Source organism: Equus caballus, chromosome 7 (genome assembly GCF_041296265.1).
Source record: "Equus caballus isolate H_3958 breed thoroughbred chromosome 7, TB-T2T, whole genome shotgun sequence".
In the NCBI taxonomy this organism is placed as follows: Eukaryota; Metazoa; Chordata; class Mammalia; order Perissodactyla; family Equidae; genus Equus; species Equus caballus.
The window spans coordinates 49,605,075-49,626,774 of NC_091690.1; the positions used below are offsets into that span (position 1 = coordinate 49,605,075).

Below are 21,700 nucleotides of genomic sequence, written 5' to 3' on the forward strand. Positions count from 1 at the left end.
CCTTCTAATAAGTAGAGAGGAGCTCCATGTGACTCCAGAAAGGGAAAAGTTTTAAAGGCAGGACAAGGAAGTCATACGTAGGAAAAAGGATTATTTTATGCAAGGTTCGCTCCCTCTGGGGACACAAGGATCTTATTAGGTGGATGACCTCATCTTCTTTTGGGGGATGGAGAGGCCCGTGTGGCAGATTGCCTCATTGGTGCTGAACAGAGAATCCTAGACTGATGGGTTAGACTACATTCCTGGGGAAGGCTGAAGCTGCCCATAGGTTAGGTATCAAGCCCTTTGTTTGGTGATGTAGGCCTAGCAAAAGTGACTCAATTTGGGAGCTGTGGTTTTCTTTCTCACAACTTCCCCCCTTTTATTTTATTTTTTTTAGAAAGGATGTAGCTGTTTGTTTTCTTCCTTGTTTTTTTTTGTGAGGAATATTGGCCCTGAGCTAACATCTGTTACCAATCTTCCTCTTTTTGATGAGGAGTATTGTCACTGAGCTCACATCTGTGCCAATCTTCCTCTGTTTTATGTGGGATGCCACCACAGCATGGCTTGATGAGTGGTGCTGGGTCTGTTCCTGGGATCTGAACGTGCCAAGCCTGGGCTGCCAGACCGGAGCACGTGAACTTAACCACTATGCCCCTGGGCCAGCCTCTACAGTTTCTCCTTTTTGATGAGAATCTTGGCTTAACTGAGAGATGTGATTGTCCTTTCAGGCATTAGTGCCACTCTCAGCTACCACTGTGAAATCCTCTCAGATTTTGTTGTTCCTTTGGGTGGCATCCAGAGGTCATGACATTTTTCCTTAACCCCTGTGACATTCACAGGTCAAGGCTTCAGGTTTACAGTCTTTAAGTCGGTCATCTCTTCCTTCCTGTCTGAGGTTCCAGTCTTAGGGAGATCATTTGATTGGTGGTTAATGGCTGCAAACCTGCATTTAAAGGTTTTGAGAGAACACAGTGCACCAGGGAGTTTATTTTGATTATAATAAACAGGATAGTTCTGAATATCTGGGGTGCACTTTGGAGCCATTGTCCCCAAGACCCAAACCAATCAAATCAAATTAGTGAAAGAAATACCACATTGAAGGAGTCACCTTCAAAAAAAGACAGGTGGCTTGCTCTGTGATATTCCGTAATTGAGTTTCAGCTTCCCCAGGAGTGTTCATTCAGGAGCAGCAGGTGGTGGTGGCCACAGCACAGACACCTCCCTGCTCAGCTAAGAGAGAATCAAGGGCTGTCCTGGTGCCAAGGACAACTGTGGCCAGAGAGTCTAAGGATCTTTGTTGGGCAGCTCTTGTCTTAGCAATGGGTTTGCAATGTCTTCAAGAGCTAAGGAGAGGTTTTCAGATTATATTCTCATTTACCTTTACTCCTAACCAGGTTAGTGTGGCCCTGTCAAAGGAAGTGAATCCTGAGTCCTGAATGCCTCCTGGTAGGTCCTTTCCAACTCAATGATGTAAATTCAGGAGAGTCAACCAGTGAGATGTCTGAGTTCACCTGTGAAAAGTTAGGGGAACAGTCAGATAACCTCAGAGGTCTTGCCCAGTTATGCAGCAGCCGTCCGGGCATTCATAGGCCCAAGGAGAAAGATAACCACTACAGACAAAGATAAATCCTGTAAGGGCAGATACCGCTCTCACTAAGGTGGCCTTGCTAGTGGATGGATTCATTCACAGGGATTGTTGCATTTGCCATTCAAGCCAGGCATCAGATTTTCTACTAGCCTGAAATAAAAAGTTGGTGTAAATTCCAGAGATGACCCTTCTTAGCAATGGCCTGGGACATACAGATGATGGTGTTACCTTTCCAGGCCCATGCCAGACTAAAGGAAAGGGAAAGGGGCCGGCCCGGTGGCGCAGCAGTTAAATTCGCACGTTCCGCTTCTCAGCGGCCCAGGGTTCGCTGGTTCGGCTGGTTCAGATCCCGGGTCCGGATATGGCACCACTTGACAGGCCTTACTGTGGTAGGTGTCCCATATATAAAGTAGAGGAAGGCGGGCACGGATGTTAACTCAGGGCCAGGCTTACTCAGCAAAAAGAGGAGGACTGGCAGTAGTTAGCTCAGGGCTAATCTTCCTCAAAAAAAAGGAAAGGGAGAAAGAAGGAAGGGTTTTGTGTTTAGCTAAAGTAGGAAATCTTGATCTGACATCTTAGGGTGAAGCAGTCTACATCTGTCAGCTGTTTCTCTCCCTTGTCAATCTGATGTGGAGGTCTCCGACATCTGCACAGGCCCAGATGTCAGGAGGAGCCTTCTTCAGCTGTGAGGGGTATATCTAAGGTTCAAGTCCCTGAAGTTTGGCTGTCATCTGTGTAGTGAGGAGGACCTGATGGAGTATCTTCCAAGGAGATTTCAGAGCAATTCGTATTCTTATCAGTTCATTTTTACAGTCTTAAAGTCATCAGAAAGTTACACTTGTCAAAGAGTTCTTTCTTTGAATCTCCTTGAAGATAAAGCACTTTTTCAGGAACACTTGTGAAAACATCAGTGTAAAACAATAACTGTAAGTGACAAAAGACTTAAAAATGCCCATGGTTAAAGATCTGATGAGAGTTCCTTATAATAGACTGACAAGGAAAATTTGTTATTTTGGTAACATATAGCATTTTAAGATAATAACTGGAACTTTGTTGACATTGTCCCAGAACAGATCAGATTTCCAGGAATTACACACAACTTCTGGAACACTTAGAACAGATACCTACACAGACACAACATAAAGGTTTAGTGTTACCTCCTATTTGACGATGCCTCCCACGTACTTTGACATATGAAATAAGCCTAATTAGTTTAACATCTCCCTTTCTATAAGGAGAGAGAACAAATACTTTGAAATGTTCCAGGGGCCTTCTGGAAAAGTCAGAGTTAATTCAAAGTCAAAAAGGCTTCATTTAGAATTGGATTTTTGGGAAATTTGTCAGAAATATCAAAAGGTTTTAGATACTTGCCTAAGTAGGATCACAGATCATTATGAAACGAAGTATTTAATTATCTATTTGACCAACGTGACATGAAAGATTTCAAAGGCAAATACAGAAGTTTACATACTTGTGAGCAAAATGTAGCTCTTTTAATATCCAGTACTGGGTTTAAGTAAACAAAGACCTGATGAAGACCACATGGAACACAGGTGATTGTTTTGACAAGATGCAAGATTTGTTTTTCTTCTAGGTAGGCAGTTTAATTAGTAAGGAAAGCAACAAACCTTTTCTAATTTCTGATTATCAAGATGAGACCAACAGTTCAAGAAAACATTGTCCTTTTAACGGCGAGAAAACCAAATACTAATTTTGCAGCATCTTACTTTTGATATTAAAACTCAGCTACTTAATTAAATTTATTCCAATCTTAGCCAACCCTGACCACACAAAAAATTCCTTTTCCTTGTTATTTTTAGTAGTTTTAATTAGATATATTAGAACTTTTAGCCCTTAGAAATTTTTAATTTCTAGTGAAGACTAAGAAGCAAGCAATTATGAACTATCTTTTACATTAGCATTCTGTGGCTTAGCAGACTTGTAAATACTTTTTGTAATATCTAGTAGTAGTAGTAGTAATATCAGTAGACTTTTCAGCATGGCACAAGACGTGTGTTCTGACAGACCCAAATATCTTTAATTCGTCTGTAGAAGGAAGCAAAAAGTGGATAAATCTATATTCAGTAATTAATATTTCAGTATTTTTCTTATTTGGAAATGATCTGGATATTCAGTGAATTTAACTGAACTCATTTAATTGAACTCAGCAAAACTTTAAGGTTATAGGCTACCAAAATGATTTCAGGAGACTATTAAAAAAGTACACTTGGGACATTTTATCTTACATCTCTTTAATTTGCCTGTTATTAACAACTATGTTTGGATGACCCAGAAAACTTCATTAGACATTAGAAAAAGACATCATCCTAAACTAATTCTTCTTGCTGACAAATTTCGTGAGAGATAACATGACGTCATTTGATTAATAAACTCAGGTGGAAGAATAGTTGGATGTTTGCATTATATTCAGTGTTGCTAACTCTAAAGACTTGTCTATTTTAATTAAATCAACTAACTGAAAACCAGTTTTAATACTGAGTATTTTCCCAGATCATGTGAACCTGAAAAACATTTGGGTTAGTTTATATTATATTTTTGAGAACTTTGTGAATACTAAGCTCTTTGTTTAAGTCAGTTAAGTAGAACTACTTACAAATTAACTTTGCTGATACCACCCACGGGTGGAAAAATACCACATATCTACAAAACATACCAACAAAGATAAACAGAGACCTTACAGTTCTCATTTTAAAATTTTACCCTTGAGACTGGTGTGATAATTTAAAATTCACTGGTTATTAAGAAGTTGGGTCTAAGTTGTTCTCCTGGTAGATGGAATAGGTTCAGATTCCCTGCTCAGATGGCTAAAGCCTTTCACTAATATCTGTGGAGAAACACTAAAAAGATTTTATTTGTCCAAGTTTCAAACGACCTTTCCCCCTTTCATTTTTCTTCTGGTAAGGATGACCTCCCTGAGTTCATACTTTCACATTTACGTCTCAGAGGCATGGGGAACGGATGCCAGTTTGTCCAAGAAGGACTTTGATCTCCTAAGGCCAATCATTTATAAGCCTTGAGTTGGAAAGGAGAGGTTTTGGGATTGCTAAAGGAATTTGACTGCCTCTAGAGCTGCATTTCTAGTTCTGTAAGGATTGGGGAGGCCAGGACAGTTGCTCTCTGTTCCTCAAAGAATTGGGTTGTAGCCTGGATGCTAAAGGACTGACACTCATCCACCAATGTTGGAATGTTTTTCTCTCCTCTGGGTACATTTAGCTTAGGGGAGAAGGAAAAAAAAAATTCTATCAGGCTCTGCATATCAGTTTGCAGTTTGGCCACATTTCTGGTTATAAAGTTATTAAGTCCATTAGAATATCTTCCCAGGTTTCATTCAGGACAAGCAGCAACAAGCAATGAATACTTCTGGCAATACTGAAAAAGCTCAAACTCAAGAAGTGTCCCCAAGGACCATGCAAAGACATTATCTTCAAAAGATCTAGACTCACTCCCAAAGATAGCCCCAAGAAAGAAGTGACAACTTGGTGTCTCCAGCAGGCAGAAACCCAAACCAGGTTTTAGGACATAAAACAAGAACAGCAAGAAGGCACTACCTGTTCTTGTGAGAGAAAGGATCAATAACCAGTTGGTTTGGATGTGGAAAGGAAGGGACTGTGAAATCTTATTTCCCTCTCTTGACTGGGCCCTGCAGACAGTGGTCCAGGAGAGCTGGCTCTGTAAGAATTCTCACCCAAAGCCGGCTGTTGCCAGTTCTCCCAGGATCCCAGCTGCAGGCTCCAAGTAGGGTTTAGAGTAGAGTATGTAGGTCTGGTATTTACCAAAATTTGGGAAATTTTCCCACTAATTTTAATTGTAGTTTCTATTGGCTGTTTAAGGGAATTCCATAGTCATTTGCTAAAAATCCCTCAGAGTCCCATCAACATTAAAAAGGGCCCATAGGGGCTGGCCCCATGGCTGAGTGGTTAAGTTCGCGCGCTCCGCTGCAGGTGGCCCAGTGTTTTGTCGGTTTGGATCCTGGGTGCGGACATGGCACTGCTCACTGAGCCACGCTGAGGTGGCGTCCCACATGCCACAACTAGAAGGACCCACAACTGAGAATATACAACTACGTACCGGGGGGCTTTGGGGAGAAAAAGGAAAAAAAATACATTAAAAAAAAATAAGAAAAGGGCCTGTGTGGGGGCCTTCTTTTGACGGTAGATATGGGGGTGTCAGGCCATTAACTTGGTGAACTTTAGTTTATGGTCATGTAGTCTTGTTTTAGGTACATCTTATATCTTTAATTTTTCATTAAGTTTTTGCAATGAAACATTCAGTGATCTATTTTTGGAACTTTGAAGCTTTGTTTTTAAGTGCATTTCTTAAATGATCTTGTCTAATGGAACATTCCTCATAGTAGCCATTGTTATTTCCTGAGAGCTGACAGCAGTTTGGTGGGACCCTTAGCTGTAAATGGAGCATCACCCACGTTTCTGTACAGCCTGATCTAGCTGCACATGGGGTGCAACCCACACTTCTACCCAGCCTTGTGTTGGAAAAGCAAAGTTTAAGTGACTTTGTTAGATTATTCAAACACTGGGTTTATGTCGCTTAAAATGACAAAGAGATTCCAAAGCAGCTCCAGTGTTGAGCAGAGCAACACAGTCAGAGACCCAAGCTAAGGCCCCCCTGGGCCTGCAGAGGGAAAGCCTTGAAGGCCCAGTTGTCCTTCCTGGGGAGCCTCCCCCTGCAGGTGTCCTACTGCTCACACCCCCATGGAAGGAGCCTTTGTCCTGAGAGGAGCTGCAGAGCCCTGGAAAGCTAGGGATGGACGTGCTCATGGGGTGGGGAATGATGCCCTTTCTGAGGTTGTGGTTGGTTCCTTAGGCCTGGACATTTTAGACATTGTTTGAGTTTTGCACCCACACTGTAGGTGCACTGAGAGTGTAATCTGTGCACAGTGAGGAAGTCTGTGAAGATCAGGTGTTGTGTCCTGTGGACAAAGCGTTCATGAATTTGGAGTTCATGTGGGTCAGAAGCTTAAACTGAATCTGACTGAGAGTTTCCTCCCATGTGAGAATGGGAGCCTGGGGGAGGCAGTGCTTCCATGCTCACAGGAGAGGGAGTGTGTGTGGGGCTCCCAGAGTGCATTTCTGTGGCTGCTCTGGGGTCCCCACCCTCCTTCACCAGGGACTGACCCACTCCAGGGGTTACATCTCAACCAGGAGAGTCTAGACCCCAAGTTTGGGAATATGGTCAACTTTCTGAATGTGAGTTTTCCTTCTGAACGATAGGCAAGCAGGCTGCTTCTATGAGCTGATTTGAATAAATATTCTGTCCTTGGATTCCTTTATGAATTAAAGATTGCTGCCCTTTGATTCTAGTTTCCATTAGCACTTGGGGTTTTAAAATGTAAGTTGAGGGCCTGGCCTGGTGGTGCAGCGGTTGTGTGTGCACGTTCCGCTTCTCGGCGGCCCGGGGTTCACCGGTTTGGATCCCGGGTGCGGACATGGCACTGCTTGGCAAGCCATGCTGTGGCAGGCATCCCACATGTAAAGCAGAGGAAGATGGGCACGGATGTTAGCTCAGGGCCAGCCTTCCTCAGCAAAAAGAGGAGGATTGGCAGCAGTTAGCTCAGGGCTAATCTTCCTCTAAAAAAATAAAAGTTAAAAAAATAATAAAATAAAATAAAGTTGATTGAGAGATATGATGTAAGACAAGAAAATTGTTGAACCTAATAGAAGTTTGGGTCCATTTAGGCAAGAGAGTCTCATGATGTGAGACGGGTGTACCTAAGTTGTCATGTGCGTTTTCCAATTTTAGGTCAGTTTTTGTGTCCATGTTCCTACAAAGCTTTGACATTTAAAAGGCTATATTATTCCTAAGGCAAACGAATTCCTATTTTAATGGATGCGAGGAAGAAGCACTTGAATTTCTATTTGCAGTGATATGAGGAACCAGGTCAAAGCTTATGTAAATCCTGGGAGTTCCTAGTTTATCACAGGGCTTAATTGCAAACGCCTTATGCATTACAATCTGCTACTCCTTCCTAAAAATATTCCCAGTGTGAATATAGTGGACGGACAGGCTATAATGCCCCTTGTCCTTTTTGCTGGAAAAACATTGGTAAATTTTGTATCGTCTGCTGTTTTATATCCATTAGTGTTTAAAGGATTATATCGGAGTGGTTTCCTATGTAGAGATGTTAAAATTAAGTTAATTTTATAAAGCAGAAGTTAGTTAAAAATAAAGACCAAGCATAAGAAAATATAGTGTATATGAATTTCTCTTATTTTAAATAGATAGTGCATGCAAAGGTCTAAAAATTTCCTAAGAGAGGAAACTCACTTAAGGAGACTCCCCGCCTGCTCGTCCTGCCCCGCTCCTCTGCTCTGACTCCAGCCTCCCTCACATGACCAGTGTTGCTCACTGCTTCACCATCCTGTTAGTGCTTCTTTATGTAAAAACAAGCCAGTGTGAATGCCTCTTTTCTTCCCCCATCTCTTCTTGTAATGAGTGGCCAGGGTCCACATATTTGCTGTTTGACTTCTGAACACTTAAGCCTCGCCCTCCCTTTTCCCCTGGGCCTTCTTACCTGGACAGGCTGATGAGAAAGCCTGGAGGCTCCTGCACTGTGGGCTGCATGCTGGGCAGCTCCTCCTGTGCGCCATGCTGCCCTGTGTTGCACTGTTGACCCCACCAAGCCTGGGTTGTAATTGCAGAGGACTCTGAGTTCACAGTTTTGATAATTCTTTGTCCTTGGGAAGCAGGAGTGTGATAATGGCACCATCCTTATTGTAGGCCATGTGCTATGTCTGGGGCAGAATCTGGGTGTTTACAGTGATGGTGAAACTGAGGCTGGGGTTGCCTTGACATTAGGGGATGTGTAGGGTTATGAGGATGATTATGTTCTGTGAATGAGGTAAACCCATTAGATAGCCACTCCTTAAAGAGCAATTATTTCAGAGAGAAAGAAGAGACAGGAAAAAGCAGCCAGTAGGTGTTGAGATTCCATAGGGCTCACCAGGACCCTTAAGTCACTTTGCTGCTGCTGTCACCCCTGCATGCGTTGCAACAAAGATCCTGACCCTCTGGGTTGTAGTGGACAACACCACAGTCTGAGTTTGGACCATTAAAGGGATTATTTCAAACCAGACTTAAGCCCAGGTCCGTTAAACTCTAGAAAGCAACCAGTTGTCATGGAGGCCTCTGACCCTGATGGCAGTGATGTGAGGCTCCCAGAGGAGGACCTTAAGTTGTCCATAGGCTTCTGATGCAAGAAACTGCCCCATGTCCCACATTGTCTGCCATTAGAGCTGCTGTCATCCTCTCATACTGAGATCTGTTAAAAATAGAGGCTCTGAGAAGCGCTCAGCATGTGACCCTCGACAAGGCACCTGTTATGCCTTTGGTGCTGGAAACAGTCCCCTGCCAGCTCAGCCTGGCTACCGACACCTGCCTGTGATGTGAAGGAGCCCAGCCCTGGCCGTGCAGCGTATGCCACCTGCTGAGGGGCATCGCCTTTCTTCAGTTCATTGAACAATGCTAGGGTGGTGGAGGAGGCCACCCCTCTCCCAGACACCTTGGTTCCCTGGGTAGTTCCTGGGGATTAATTGAACACACAGCACTGGGGAGTGCATAGACTTTGATGACATTACACATTTGTACATGATGGAGCTCAGTGGAGAGTTGCTGCTCTTCATTCCTTAATTGGGACATCCCTGATGAAGAACCAAACTTGTGTCACCAGAGGCAACCAAAGAGCAGGCAGTCATCGTACTACTGGCAAAAAGTTGGGCTCATCTGTGTATGTTCACAAACACTTGGATGATTGTCTAGGAGATGACCCTTTATGGTAAGGGAACTCTGGGAATCTCTTGACTCAGAGATAATGAAAAGAGAAATTAACATAACCCTTGTGTGTACATTACTAGGTCTACAATACAAGGACTCACCAGGACACTCGTCATCCACCTTGGAGTTCTGCCTCTACTGGTAGTGACCATGGCGCTTTTCAGAGGATACAGTGCTCTGCTCTCCTACAAGGAATTTGATGGAAGTTTCACCTCCCTTATGGGTCTCAGGCTCATAGAGCACCTTTCTGTCCTATTGAAATCAGTTGAATGAAAAATGTCTTGTTTCACTCATCAGGGGTGAATTAGAAAGAGTCTGTCTTCATCTTGTTTTTGAAAGACTCCAGTTTTTTTTAGAACAGCTTGTTTACAGAAAAAGTGATCAAAATTCACAGTTTCCACGTAACCCTTTTCTCTGCTTCTGCAGTTTGCACTGTTTTTTCACTTTCTGTATTACTGTGTGTTACAATTTCTGACCCATATTGATGCATTGCCATGCACAGTGTATATTAGCATTAACTCTTTATGCTATTCAATGTATGAGTTTTGATAAATGTGTAATGACAGATCTATCATTTCTGTATCATGGAGTGTAGTTTCACTTGCCTGAAAATCCTCAGTGCCCAGTCTACTTACTGATTCATCTCTCCTTCCATCCCCCAAGCTCTTCCCAACCAGTAGAAAGCTACTGGCTCATGCTTTTGTCTTTTCCAGAATGTCATGTAGTTGGAATCATACACTACATGCACTACATAGTCTTGCCACGTTGGCTTCTTTACTTGACAATAGGCTTTTAAGTTTCCTCCATGTGTTTTCATGGCTTGATACCTCATTTATTTTTATCACTGCACAGTATTTCATTGTACGGATGCACCAATGATTATTTTTGTGTATTTGACTCTTGAAGGACATCTTGCTTAAAACTCTCTCTTGCCAATTACAAATTAGGTGCCTGTAAACATTCCTGTGTAGGTTTTGTGTGGACATAAGGTTCCAACTCATTTGGAAAAAATCCCCGAGAGCCTTATTTTGGTATCTTACTCTAGGTAGCAACAGTGTATTTTGTTTTTAAAGAAACTTCCTGTCTTCTGCTGTAGGTGGAGCAAATTCCGTGTCCACCAGCAAAGAGTGAGGATACCTGGAGCTTTGCATCTTTACCGGTATTTGATGCTCTGAGGGTTTTGCACTTCACCCATTTAATAAGTGTTGAATGATACCTCATTGTTGTCCTGTTTGTAATTTCCTAATGACATTTGATGTGAAGCATGTTTTTATATTGCTCTTTTGCTGTCTATATATCTTCTTCAGTGAGCTGTCTGTTAGATCTTTTGCCCGATTTTCTAATTGGGTTGTTATTCTTTGGCTGTTGAGTTTTAAGAGTTCTTTGGATATTTCTGATACCATTCATTTATCTGATGAGCGTTTTACAAAGAATATCTCTTACTCTGTAAATTATGTTTTTATTCTCTTAACGCTGTCTTTCTGAGAGCAGGAGGTTTTAATTTTAATGAAGTAAAATTTTTGTTTTGGTTTTTTTTTTGGTAGACCCTGGGTTTCGGTTTTGTATCTACAAATTCATCTTGCAACCTGAAGTCATCTAGATTTTCTCTGTTATCTTCTAGGAGTTTATTCCTTTGGCATTTTACATTTAGATCTGTGACATGTTTTGACTTAGTTTTTGTGAAAGGTGTATGGCCTATGTCTACACGCATTGTGTGCGTGTTTGCATGTGGATATCCATTTTCCCACTTCTATTTGTTTAAAAAATTTCTTTTTCATCTGCTTTGCTTTTCCTTCTTTATCAAAGATCACTTGAGTATATTTGTGTGGGTCTGTAAGGAAAGCATTGACTCACATATCCTTCAGCCTTGCTGTACTTTTTTATTAATTCTAGGAGTTGTTTCTCTTGTTGTGAATTCTTTTAGATGTTTCACCAAGACAATCATCCCATATGGAAAAAAATGATATGAATTTAGCAACGGATTCATAAAGGTCTTCCATCTCAAGAAGTGGAAGTTCTGCTCTATTACTAGTTTGTCATAAATGAATGTTGGATTTTATCAAATCCTTTTTGATTTTCATTTCCCCCTCCTTTCCTTTTTTGTAGTAGTAATATCTGTCCTCCCTCTTTTCTTTGTTATCTTGACTAGATGTTTATCAATTTTATTAGTCTTGTCTAAGAACCAGGTTTATTTGTTTTAATTTGCTCCATTGATTTCCCACAATGACATTGATTCCTTTTTAATTTTGGTTATTTCATTTATTGTGCTTACTTTGGACTTTGCTTGCTCTTTTTTGTATTGCTTCTTAAGGTAGATGCTTATATCAATGACTGTAGATCTCTGGTTTTTCCAGTATATTTGTTCACTGGCATAAATTTCCCTCTAGGCACTGCTTTTGCTGCATCCAAGTATCTTTTGTATGTTGTAATTTCATTTCATTTCATTAAGTTCAAAATAAGTTTTCAATTTTCTTGAGACTTTTTTCATCTTACATATTACTTAGAAATGTATTGTTGAATCTCCACATACTTGCGGGTTTCCAACTATCTTGTTATTGACCTCCATATGAATGCCTAGGTGGCGTGAGAGCATATTTTCTATGATTTCTGTTCTTTGAAATTTGTTAAGATGTCCCTTTTTTCCCCAGAGGTTGTTGAATTCTCCAGCTGTTGAACTAGATTCATCTATTTCTGCTTGCATTCTGTCAGCTCCTGTCTTATGTATTTTAGCCCTCTGTCATACACATACACATGAAGGATGGCTGTGCCTGCTTGGAGAACAGACTTCTTCATCAGTATGTAATACCCCTTGTATCTCTGCATTGTCTATAATTCATATACCTATGCCAGCTCTCTTTTGACCTGTGTTGGCATGAGATATTTCTCTCCATCCCTTTACACTACGTCAGTCTGTGTCTTTATATTGAAAATGGGTGTCTTGTAGACAGTATATAATTGTTTGTTTTTTAAAATCTGATATTATGATATCCTTCAATTTTATTGAGACCATTGTTGATTAAAGTTTTTTTGTGTTTTTTTTTTTTGAGGAAGATTAGCCCTGAGCTAACATCCATGCCTATCTTCCTCTACTTTATATGTGGGATGCCTACCACAGCATGGCTTGCCAAGCAGTGCCATGTCCACACCTAGGATCTGAACTGGTGAACCCCGGGCAGCTGAAGCGGAATGTGCAAACTTAACCGCTGCACCACCAGGCCGGCCCCTAAAGTGGTTTTTGATACAGCTGGATTAATATTTAGCACCTCTGTTACTGTTTTTTAATCACTCTTGTTTGTTTTTTTTTTGTCTTCCACATTTTTCCCATATTCTCTGCCTGAAATAGAGCATTTTATCTGATTCTTTTGTTTCCCTTCTCTTAGCATATCAATTACACATTTTTTAAAAAGCTCTTTTAGTGGTTGCCTTTGAGGTTTCAGTACACATTTGTAACTAACCCACATTTTCTGCCAGATAACTTTATACAACTTCATTGTATGCAAGTACTTCATAACAAACTGTTCACAATTTCCCCTTCCCTGTTCCTTGTGACATTGCTGTCATTTATTTCACTTGTCTTAAGCTTCTCATTACCAAATAAATTTTTGCTAATATTGTTTTAAACAAAGTTATCTGTTCTATTAATTATAAATATATAAAAAATATTTTACCTTCATTTTTTCTTTTTTAATCCTCTACATTTATCTTTTACATTCTTTCTGATAAATTTTTGAACATTTCATTCAAAGTGGGTGCACTCATGACAAATTTGCTCAAATTTTGTCTCAGAAAGTCTTAATTTTTACCTTACTTTTGATGGATAATTTTGCTTGACAGAGAATGTATTCAGAAATGTCTTCTTTGTCATTTTCAATATATGCTCTGTCTTTTATTTCTCTGTGGTTTGAATGTGATATTCTTTGGTGTGCCCTTGAGTTTATCATGTTTACTGTTCTCTGAGTTTCTGGAATGTGCAGTTTGCTGGCTATGATTAACTTTAGGCTATTTTGTTGATTATTACTTCTTGTTTCCTCCCTTACTTTCTGTCTTTGTTTTCCTTCAGATATTTCCGTTATGTGTATTTTAATCCTTGTTAAAAGAGTGTTGTCCTAGGCTTCACAGATATTGTTTTCTTTCTTTTTTGTTTCATAATTTTAATATTTGTTTCATTGCATGGCATCTCTGTCATTTTCAAACATGCTTCCGACCCTCCCATTACAGAGAAATATGAAATGTGATCACAGTAAAAATGTGTAAATAATTTCCAAGTGTTCATGATGCTGTTAAATTGATGAGGAAGTGTGTACAGAAAAACAGTTTTTGATGATCACATCATGGAATGTTTGGAGATGACAGAGTCACACATAACCTTCCTAGAATTGGCGTATAGCTCCCCAGTACTTTCAGTCTTATGCATCCTGCTCTACACACATTTGTGGTGTTTTAGGACTCAGTGGTCATTGAGGACGTGGCTGTGAACTTCACCCCAGAGGAGTGGCCTTTACTGGATCCTTCACAGAAGAAACTCTACAGAGATGTGATGTGGGAAACCTTCTGGAACTTGGTCTCAGTAGGTAAGAATGCAGACATTCCTTCACTGCATCAATGAGAGAAAAAGTCTTTCCTATCCATCATCATTGTTCCAAGATGTAGAATGTGGAAAGGGAAGATATAGATAAATAAACTAGAAATGGTCATAGCTCATCATGGTCTTCAAATCTAAAGTTTTTTCTACAATGTCCAATAAGTTGGAATCAACTTTCTGGGTCTGCATTTCAGGAAAAACGTGGGAAGATCATGATGTTGAAGATCAGTACAGTAACTAAGTGAGAAAACAAAGGTGAGTCACACTCAGAATAGAAAGCAGTGTCTCACGTGAGAATCCTCGTATGTTATGAAATTTTACAAAGAAGCAAACAAAACAAATAAGCTGTGCTTCAATTTTAGCTATTCTTAGAAAATTTTCACCAAATATACTTTCTAAAATGTGATCTAGAGGTTCAACTTTTGCAGAATAATTCACTTGGAAACAGTTTTAATAAACCCTGGATGTGAATATCACTGGATAATAGCAAGTGTGAGATCCTCTTGTAGAGCATTCAGTATATTCAATTTCCGAGAATTCAGACAAGACAGATAGAAAACCTTAACTTTTCCTGCAAATTATAATAAATATAACAAATATAACATCGTTAATAAAGGAATCATTAATAATGTGCTTCTCATTTTTTACAGAAAGTGTATGATACTGAAACTCTGTGAAAATGAAGAGGGCAGTCAATGTGGAGAAAACCTCAGCAATATTCCAAATCTTGATCTGAAGAAGAAAACTACTGTAGCGATACCGTATAAATATAGTCCATGTGGAAAAGTCTTCATGCATCATTCATCCATGAAATGCTGCATTAGCTGTCTTACTGAATGCAAACCATATGACTATCAAGAATATGGAGAAAAGCCATATAAATGTAAGGAATGTGGGAAAGCTTTCACTTTTCCCAGTGTTCCTCGAAGGCATGAAAGAACTCATACTGGAGAGAAACCCTATGAATGTGAAGAATGTGGGAAAGCCTTTACTGCTCGCATCAACCTTGGATCACACATGATCTTTCACACTGAAGATGGAGCTTATAAATGTAAGGAATGTAAGAAAGTATTTGTTTCTCCTAGTGCATTCCAAATACATGAAAGGAGTCACACTGGAGAGAAACCCTATGAATGTAAAAATTGTGGTCAAGCATTCAGACATCCCAGAACTCTTCGAATGCGTGAAAGACAACTCAGTGGAAAGAAACCCTATAACTGCAAGGAATGTGGGAAAAGCTTTATTGCTCTCAGAAACCTTCGAGTACACATGATCACTCACAGTGGAGATAGACATTATAAATGTAGGGAATGTGGAAAAGTTTTCATTCATCCCAGTTCATTTCAGATACATGAAAGCAGCCACACTGGAGAGAAACCCTATGGATGTAGAGAATGTGGGAAAGCCTTCCCTTTGCACACTAAGTTAAAAAAACACAAAAGAATTCACACAAGAGGGACACCCTTTGGATGTGACAAATGTGATAATGCTTTTATTTCTCTTCGAGTTTTCCAAATACATGAAAGGATTCAAACTAGAGAGAAACTCTATGAATGTATAAAATGCAGTAAAGTATTCTGTTTTCCCAGTTCTCTTTGAGGGCATGAAAGACCTCATACTGGAGAGAAACCCTATGAATGTAAGGAATGTGGGAAAGCCTTTATATCTCCCTCAAGGCTTCGATCACACATGATTTTTCACACTGGAGATGGACCTTATAAATATAAGAAATGTGAGAAACTATTCATTTCTTTCAGTGTATTTCAAGTACATGAAAGGAGTCACACTGGAGACAAACCCTATGAATGTAAAGAATTCAGTAAAGCATTCACTTCTTCCACTGCTCTTCGAAAACATGAAAGAACTCATACTAGAGAGAAACGCTATGAATGTAAAAAGTGCAGTAAAGCATTCACTACTTCCAGTTATCTTCGAAGTCATGAAAGAATTCATACTGGAGAGAAACCCTATGAATGCAAAAAATGCAGTAAAGCATTCACTTCTTCCAGTTATCTTCGAAGTCATGAAAGAACTCATACTGGAGAGAAACCCTATGAATGCAAAAAATGCAGTAAAGCATTCACTTCTTCCAGTTATCTTCGAAGTCATGAAAGAACTCATACTGGAGAGAAACCCTATGAATGTAAAAAATGCAGTAAAGCATTCACTTGTTCCAGTTATCTTCGAAAATATGAACGAACTCACACTGGAGAGAAACCCTATGAATGTAAGGATTGTGGGAAAGCCTTTACAGATCCCTCAAGCCTTTGATCACACAGCATGATTCACACAGGAGCTAGTCCTCATAAATATAAGGAATGTGAGGAAGCATTCACGTATCCCAGATTACTTCAAAGACATGAAAGAAGTCACCCTAGAGAGAAAACCTATGCATGTAAAGAACATGGGAAAGCCTTCAGTTCGCATCAAAGCTTCTAAATACATAAAAGAAATCATACTGGATAGAAACCATATGAATGTGCAAAATGTAGTGAAGCATTTGGTTTTCCAGTTCTCTTTGAAGATATGAAAGAACTCATGCTGGAGAGAAACCTATGAATGATAGGAAAGTGGGAAAACCTTTATTTTTCATGCAAACTTTTGAGGATGTGGGAGAATGCACGCTAGAGGAAACAACATATGTAATGAATGTGGGAAAGCCTTTTGTCATCCCAGTTCTTAGTGAAGGCATAAAGAGTCAGTTGATTAAAATGTCTTGAATGGGGGCCGGTCTGGTGGCACAGCGGTTAAGTTCGCATGTTCCACTTCTTGGTGGCCCGGGGTTCGCCAGTTTGGATCCCAGGTGTGGACATGGCACCACTTGGCACACCGTGCTGTGGTAGGCGTCCCACATAGAAAGTAGAGGAAGATGGGCACGGATGTCAGCTCAGGGCCAGGCTTCCTTAGCAAAAAGAGGAGGACTGGCAGTAGTTACCTCAGGGCTAATCTTCCTCAAAAAAAAAAAAAAAAAAGCACTGAATGTAAACAATATGGGAAAGTCTTCAAATGTCTTACACCATTATATGTGAAATTCTCACCAAAAAGAAATATAAATATAAGTCATATAAGCTTCATGGAAATTAATTTGTGTAGGCTGTTCTAGAAAACATGACAGAGTTGTTATGAAGTTTGTAAATATATTGTGTTTACCAAGCATCTTTCTTAAAGTGCAACATTTGATTGTGGATTTCTATTAAGAACTTTCAGAAATGAATATTGATGTGAGATAATTCTGCAAGTCATCCTTCACCAACAGTATATAAGATTACTAAGTATTGGTTTTTCCTTAAATCAACTAATAATATTTTCTCTTCAACTTTTTTATAAATATTCGTTTTTCTGTATTTAGAGGCCATTCAAAAATGACAGTTTGTTGGCATTTTCTTACTGTCCTTGTATTGCAGTTCCTGGATATGCCTAATCCATTGTGTATATTGTTTAATAAAGAGCAAAATTAATTACCAGTCTTCCTTGTTTTAATGTTAACTTATGTATTGCAGGAGTGTCGTTCAAATGGGCACCACAAGAGGGTTCTTTTTGATGATGGCACATTTTCCATTTTTTGGTGGCAGGATTACTATACATTTGTGAAAATTCAGAAGTATACATAATTTTATGTATTTATATAGTTAATAGAAAATGAATAATGGAATCACTTTCATATGTTAGGAGAATGTTAAACTCTTCTGACCCTTGATTCTTATGCATTCAGCACTTCTTTCTAGCCTGCAGCATCCTTCTTGGGAAGATTGCAGGACTGAGAAGAAGGACTCAGTCCTCAACAGGCCTTTCTTGCAACCCTGTCTTAACTGGATGAAACACACCGTAGGGCTGCACCTGCCCTCAGCTCATTCTCAGAACAGGAGTGAAGTGAGAGGGCTCCCAGACTCTGTCCTTGAGTTTAAATCAGGCTCCTGGACAGGTCTGTAGAAATACTGTGGTTCTGAAACAAAAAGGCGTCTCTCAAGTGAGATCTGTCTGGGGACATCCTCATTCGTGTGCCTCAGCATCAGTTCTTTCCCTTATTATCCATAGAGCATTTCCAGCTCTTCATTTCCCTCCTCAAGCCTACTTGTGCCTGAGTATCTGGAGACATCTTCAGAAATCCATGCAGATCCCACTTTGGAAAATTCCCCTGAGACAATGCCAGGGGCCTGTGGGCTGAGAGGGTCACAGAAACAGTGATAGAACCCATGTCATGGGCACATTCTATGAACAACAGCTGTTCCAGATTTATCAGCTCTGCTTATTTGTTCAGCTACTTAAAAGTGACTGACTTTGAATGAGGAAACGAATGGCTCTAGAATTTCTCAGATTAAGTCCCTCCACTCGAGTCTCCATCCCATGCCCCTCTCCCATAGAGGTTGTAGCAGCCTCCCAGTATGCGTCCAAGAGCTCCAGACCTCCCACAGTGGACATCAATTGCCCAAGGCATTCTACCAGAAACTTCTCATCCAGTGCTGCACACAATTAGAGAAGCCTCTAATGGAGTCTTTTTGTAAATGGATGCTGTCCCAGGGCCTGAGCGGATGATCCTCCACAGCCAGCTTCCCTTTTTTTTTTTTTCTTTTTTTTTAAAGATTTTATTTTTTTTCCTTTTTCTCCCCAAAGCCCCCTCGTACATAGTTGTATATTCTTTGTTGTGGGTCCTTCCAGTTGTGGCATGTGGGACGCTGCCTCAGCGTGGTTTGATGAGCAGTGCCATGTCCGCGCCCAGGATTCGAACCAACGAAACACTGGGCCGCCTGCAGCGGAGCACACGAACCTAACCACTCTGCAACGGGGCCAGCCCCCAGCTTCCCTTTTTGCCTTGGGTCGTGAATGCAGGACCCCTCAAGTTAGGTAACCAGAGGCCTCGTCATTGAAGAGATGGGTACTTACAGCATAGAGCCAAAAATGGCGCTTCTGGCATATCACCCTACAGGAGGGAGTGTGTTCCCCTCTTCTCTGATTGATGGAGGAGGGCCCCTCCTTTTTAGACACATTGGCCACTTTGGCAGTGACTTAGGAGCACATGAATGACCCGGGAGTTCTTATACTTTATGCACAGTGTGCTCCACCGCACATGATGGGGTCCACTATGGAGCTGTGGATCAGAGCAAACAGGCCCTCCCTGATCACAGACTGGATCGGATGGATTAGTCAAAGGCCAGGTAATTGTGCCAGCTATAGAGAATCCCCTGGCCAAGAATCAGACTCATCTGCACAATTTTATAGATTCTTTGCCCACTGCCACTGATCTAGCTGTCTCATCCCACCAGTAGCAACACCTCCTTACCCAAGGTCACGTCCTGTGCCATCAAGAACTCTGGGATAGCTTGCCTCACATACCCAAGTACAAATCAAATCCTTGCTCTGCACACGTTACACCTCAGTCTGCAGGGGCTTATTTCATTGCTCAGGGTGATAAATTCACTCAGATTTCTGAGACACATACTGCCATCTCAGACCTAATGGCATTAATCTTGGCCCAGGGGCCCCTGTAACACAAAATCTTTAAGAGGCCTCTAACCTAAAGATATAGGCAAAATTTGAAGGACTCCCCCTCCTACTATGGAGAACTTAGTCAGTGACCAATGCACTTGGTGTGAAAAAAACGTGTCACGGGTAATATAATCCATGCGTGTTAAGTTCAGGTGGAGGAGGGGTCCCTACAGCTGATGGCAGATGGACTTTGTCGGGCTGCGCACCCCCTCTGCTGGGCTGCTTGCTACGCTCAGACTATGGTAGGACCTTTTATAGACAAATTACTCCTGTAATTTCTGAAGCCAGAATCAAGGACTCACCAAGACACTGGAAATTATTGATATTACCAACTAATGTCTCAAAATATAAAACGATGGGCTCTTGAGAAAGGCATTCAATGGATCTTGTACCTCTCACGACCCAGGCTGCAGCGCTCTTAGGATGGCTGAGGCTTACTTAGACAAACCTTGCTCTCTTCTAAATAGATGTTCCTGCTGTTGGAGTTACATTCAATCCCCAGACTGTGGGGCTTATGACTTTGTTCTGATCATCAGAGTTACTGGCTCCTTGTGAGTAGAGCCTTTCTATACTAGACATGAATGTCAGAACGGTCACTCCTACAGGTCTTTGGTTTACTGTAATCGTGCCCCCTGGCCACCACTCTCATATCCCACTCCTGGGTCTTCCTCCTACATCGCCTGTAGTCTGTGCCCTGTGTGTTAGTATTTCATTTTAGGCACCTGCCTTCAAAACCCCTTCCCTCCATTCAGCACAAATGTGCTGTTTTCCTACCATTACCATGCTCCTTGTCATGGGAGTCACTGGTACTGACCTCGGCACACGTGATGTCACTCAACAAACACATCCTAAATGCCAATCAAGAACTGTCCAGAACACTGAAAATACTTGCAACAGACACAGCTAGTGTTTGAGATGTTTTCCCTGAAGGAAAACCCCCTGGCAGCCATGTAGCTGATGACTACTTGGGTTTGGACTATTTATTAACCAGCCAGGGAGAGCTCTGTTCCCTAAAAGTGCTGCTTGCTGCATGTGGGCAGGCTGCACGGGCAGGGGACCATCAAGAACACAACAAATTAACGCTACTAGAATATTTGAAGAGTTTTGGAGCCACACTGACACACTTTCCGGGATCTCTCCAACAGCCTTGGATAACTGGATTCAAATAGTTTCTGAGGCTTTGTGATCCTAATTCTAATTTCTTGTGCTTTCACATGACTTTTCAATTAATATTCCAGTTCATGTAATGAGATAGGTCATTCAGTCAGTAAGCCTCAGGAATGAACTTTAATAAAGACACCGACCTCATTTTTACCATTTGAGTGTTCATCAGCTTTAGGTACCTGCTCACCCTGTCTGGCCCACAGTGTGACAATGGGTAAATAAGTCAGTGTGGTTGACACATGCCCCTTTTCTTTTGGTGCCAATGGTTAGGAGGGTCAAATTTTGAAAGCCTGCAGCCTCTACCCCCACACACATTAAAAGTTCTGGCCATTCTCCCTTGTACAAGCCAACGCAACCTGCTTAGCCTTGCCCTGCTCTCCTGAGAAAGTACCTGTGAGTATTAAACATGTTTCTATTAACTTGATGCCTCTGGCAACATAGTCTTTGCATCCAATCCTATTTTAGGTAAGGTGTTAATCCTGCCCCCAAAAGGGCAATGATAAAACAGAAGTAACCAATGGAAAGTGTCTTTTGGGTGACAGGTATTCAGGGTAGGGAATTTCTTTTTTTAATTTTATTTTTCCTTTTTTCTCCCCAAAGCCTCCCAGCACATAGTTGTGTATTTTCAGTTGTGACTCCTCCTAGTTGTGGCATGTGGGACGCTGCCTCAGCATGACCTGATGGGCAGTGCCACGTCCGTGCCCAGGATCCAAACCGGTGAAACCCTGGGCCGCTGAAGTAGAGCAGGTGAACTTAACCACTGGGCCACGAGGCCGGCCCCAGGTTAGGGAATTTAGGGAATTTTTATGACATGAGGAAATGAACTCCGAATACAGAGAGATTCCAGTATGATAATGTTTTTAGATGCATTAGTCACAAGAGAAAAACTAGACCACCTACGTGGCTCTAGTAGAATCAACAAATGAAAATAGAATAGTGTCACAAGGGAAAATACAGCAATGGAAGTGAATGGATGGTTTCTGTTCTGATATGTAAAGAGCTCTGAGTGATCATCTGATCTTCACAACAAGAAAAAAACAGAACAGCCTGAAAAGCAACACCTCTTCTTAGAACCAAGAGAGATTTGAGAT

General features: G+C 41.1%; 2 protein-coding genes across 3 annotated transcripts in view; both read left to right on the forward strand.

Moving 5' to 3' along the window:
• The window catches only part of LOC102147741 (putative KRAB domain-containing protein ZNF788), a 34,950-nt gene extending 17,525 nt beyond the window's left edge, over positions 1–17,425 (forward strand). The window contains exons 2-5 of one of the 2 annotated variants that reach the window (XM_023646505.2): positions 10,476–10,538; positions 13,824–13,950; positions 14,156–14,216; positions 14,612–17,425. In XM_023646505.2, coding sequence (XP_023502273.1) covers positions 10,476–10,538; positions 13,824–13,950; positions 14,156–14,202 — 237 coding nt within the window. In that variant the 3' untranslated portion in view covers positions 14,203–14,216; positions 14,612–17,425. The remainder of the gene's footprint in view (positions 1–10,475; positions 10,539–13,823; positions 13,951–14,155; positions 14,217–14,611) is intronic. The other variant, XM_023646506.2, reaches the window with a different exon arrangement.
• LOC138915114 (zinc finger protein 709-like) lies at positions 14,754–16,232 on the forward strand. The gene is made up of 2 exons (XM_070274998.1): positions 14,754–15,348; positions 15,562–16,232. Exons 1-2 carry the CDS (start codon positions 14,754–14,756, stop codon positions 16,230–16,232), a joined length of 1,266 nt encoding a protein of 421 aa, XP_070131099.1.
• Positions 17,426–21,700: the final 4,275 nt, after the last annotated feature.

Excerpts from the sequence above, each read along its gene's own strand:
- LOC138915114 (XM_070274998.1), top strand. The coding sequence starts at position 14,754 with ATGCATCATTCATCCATGAAATGCTGCATTAGCTGTCTTACTGAATGC. Across the intron at positions 15,349-15,561 it reads TGGAGAGAAACCCTATGGAT|GGCATGAAAGACCTCATACT; the intron begins GTAGAGAATGTG and ends GTTCTCTTTGAG.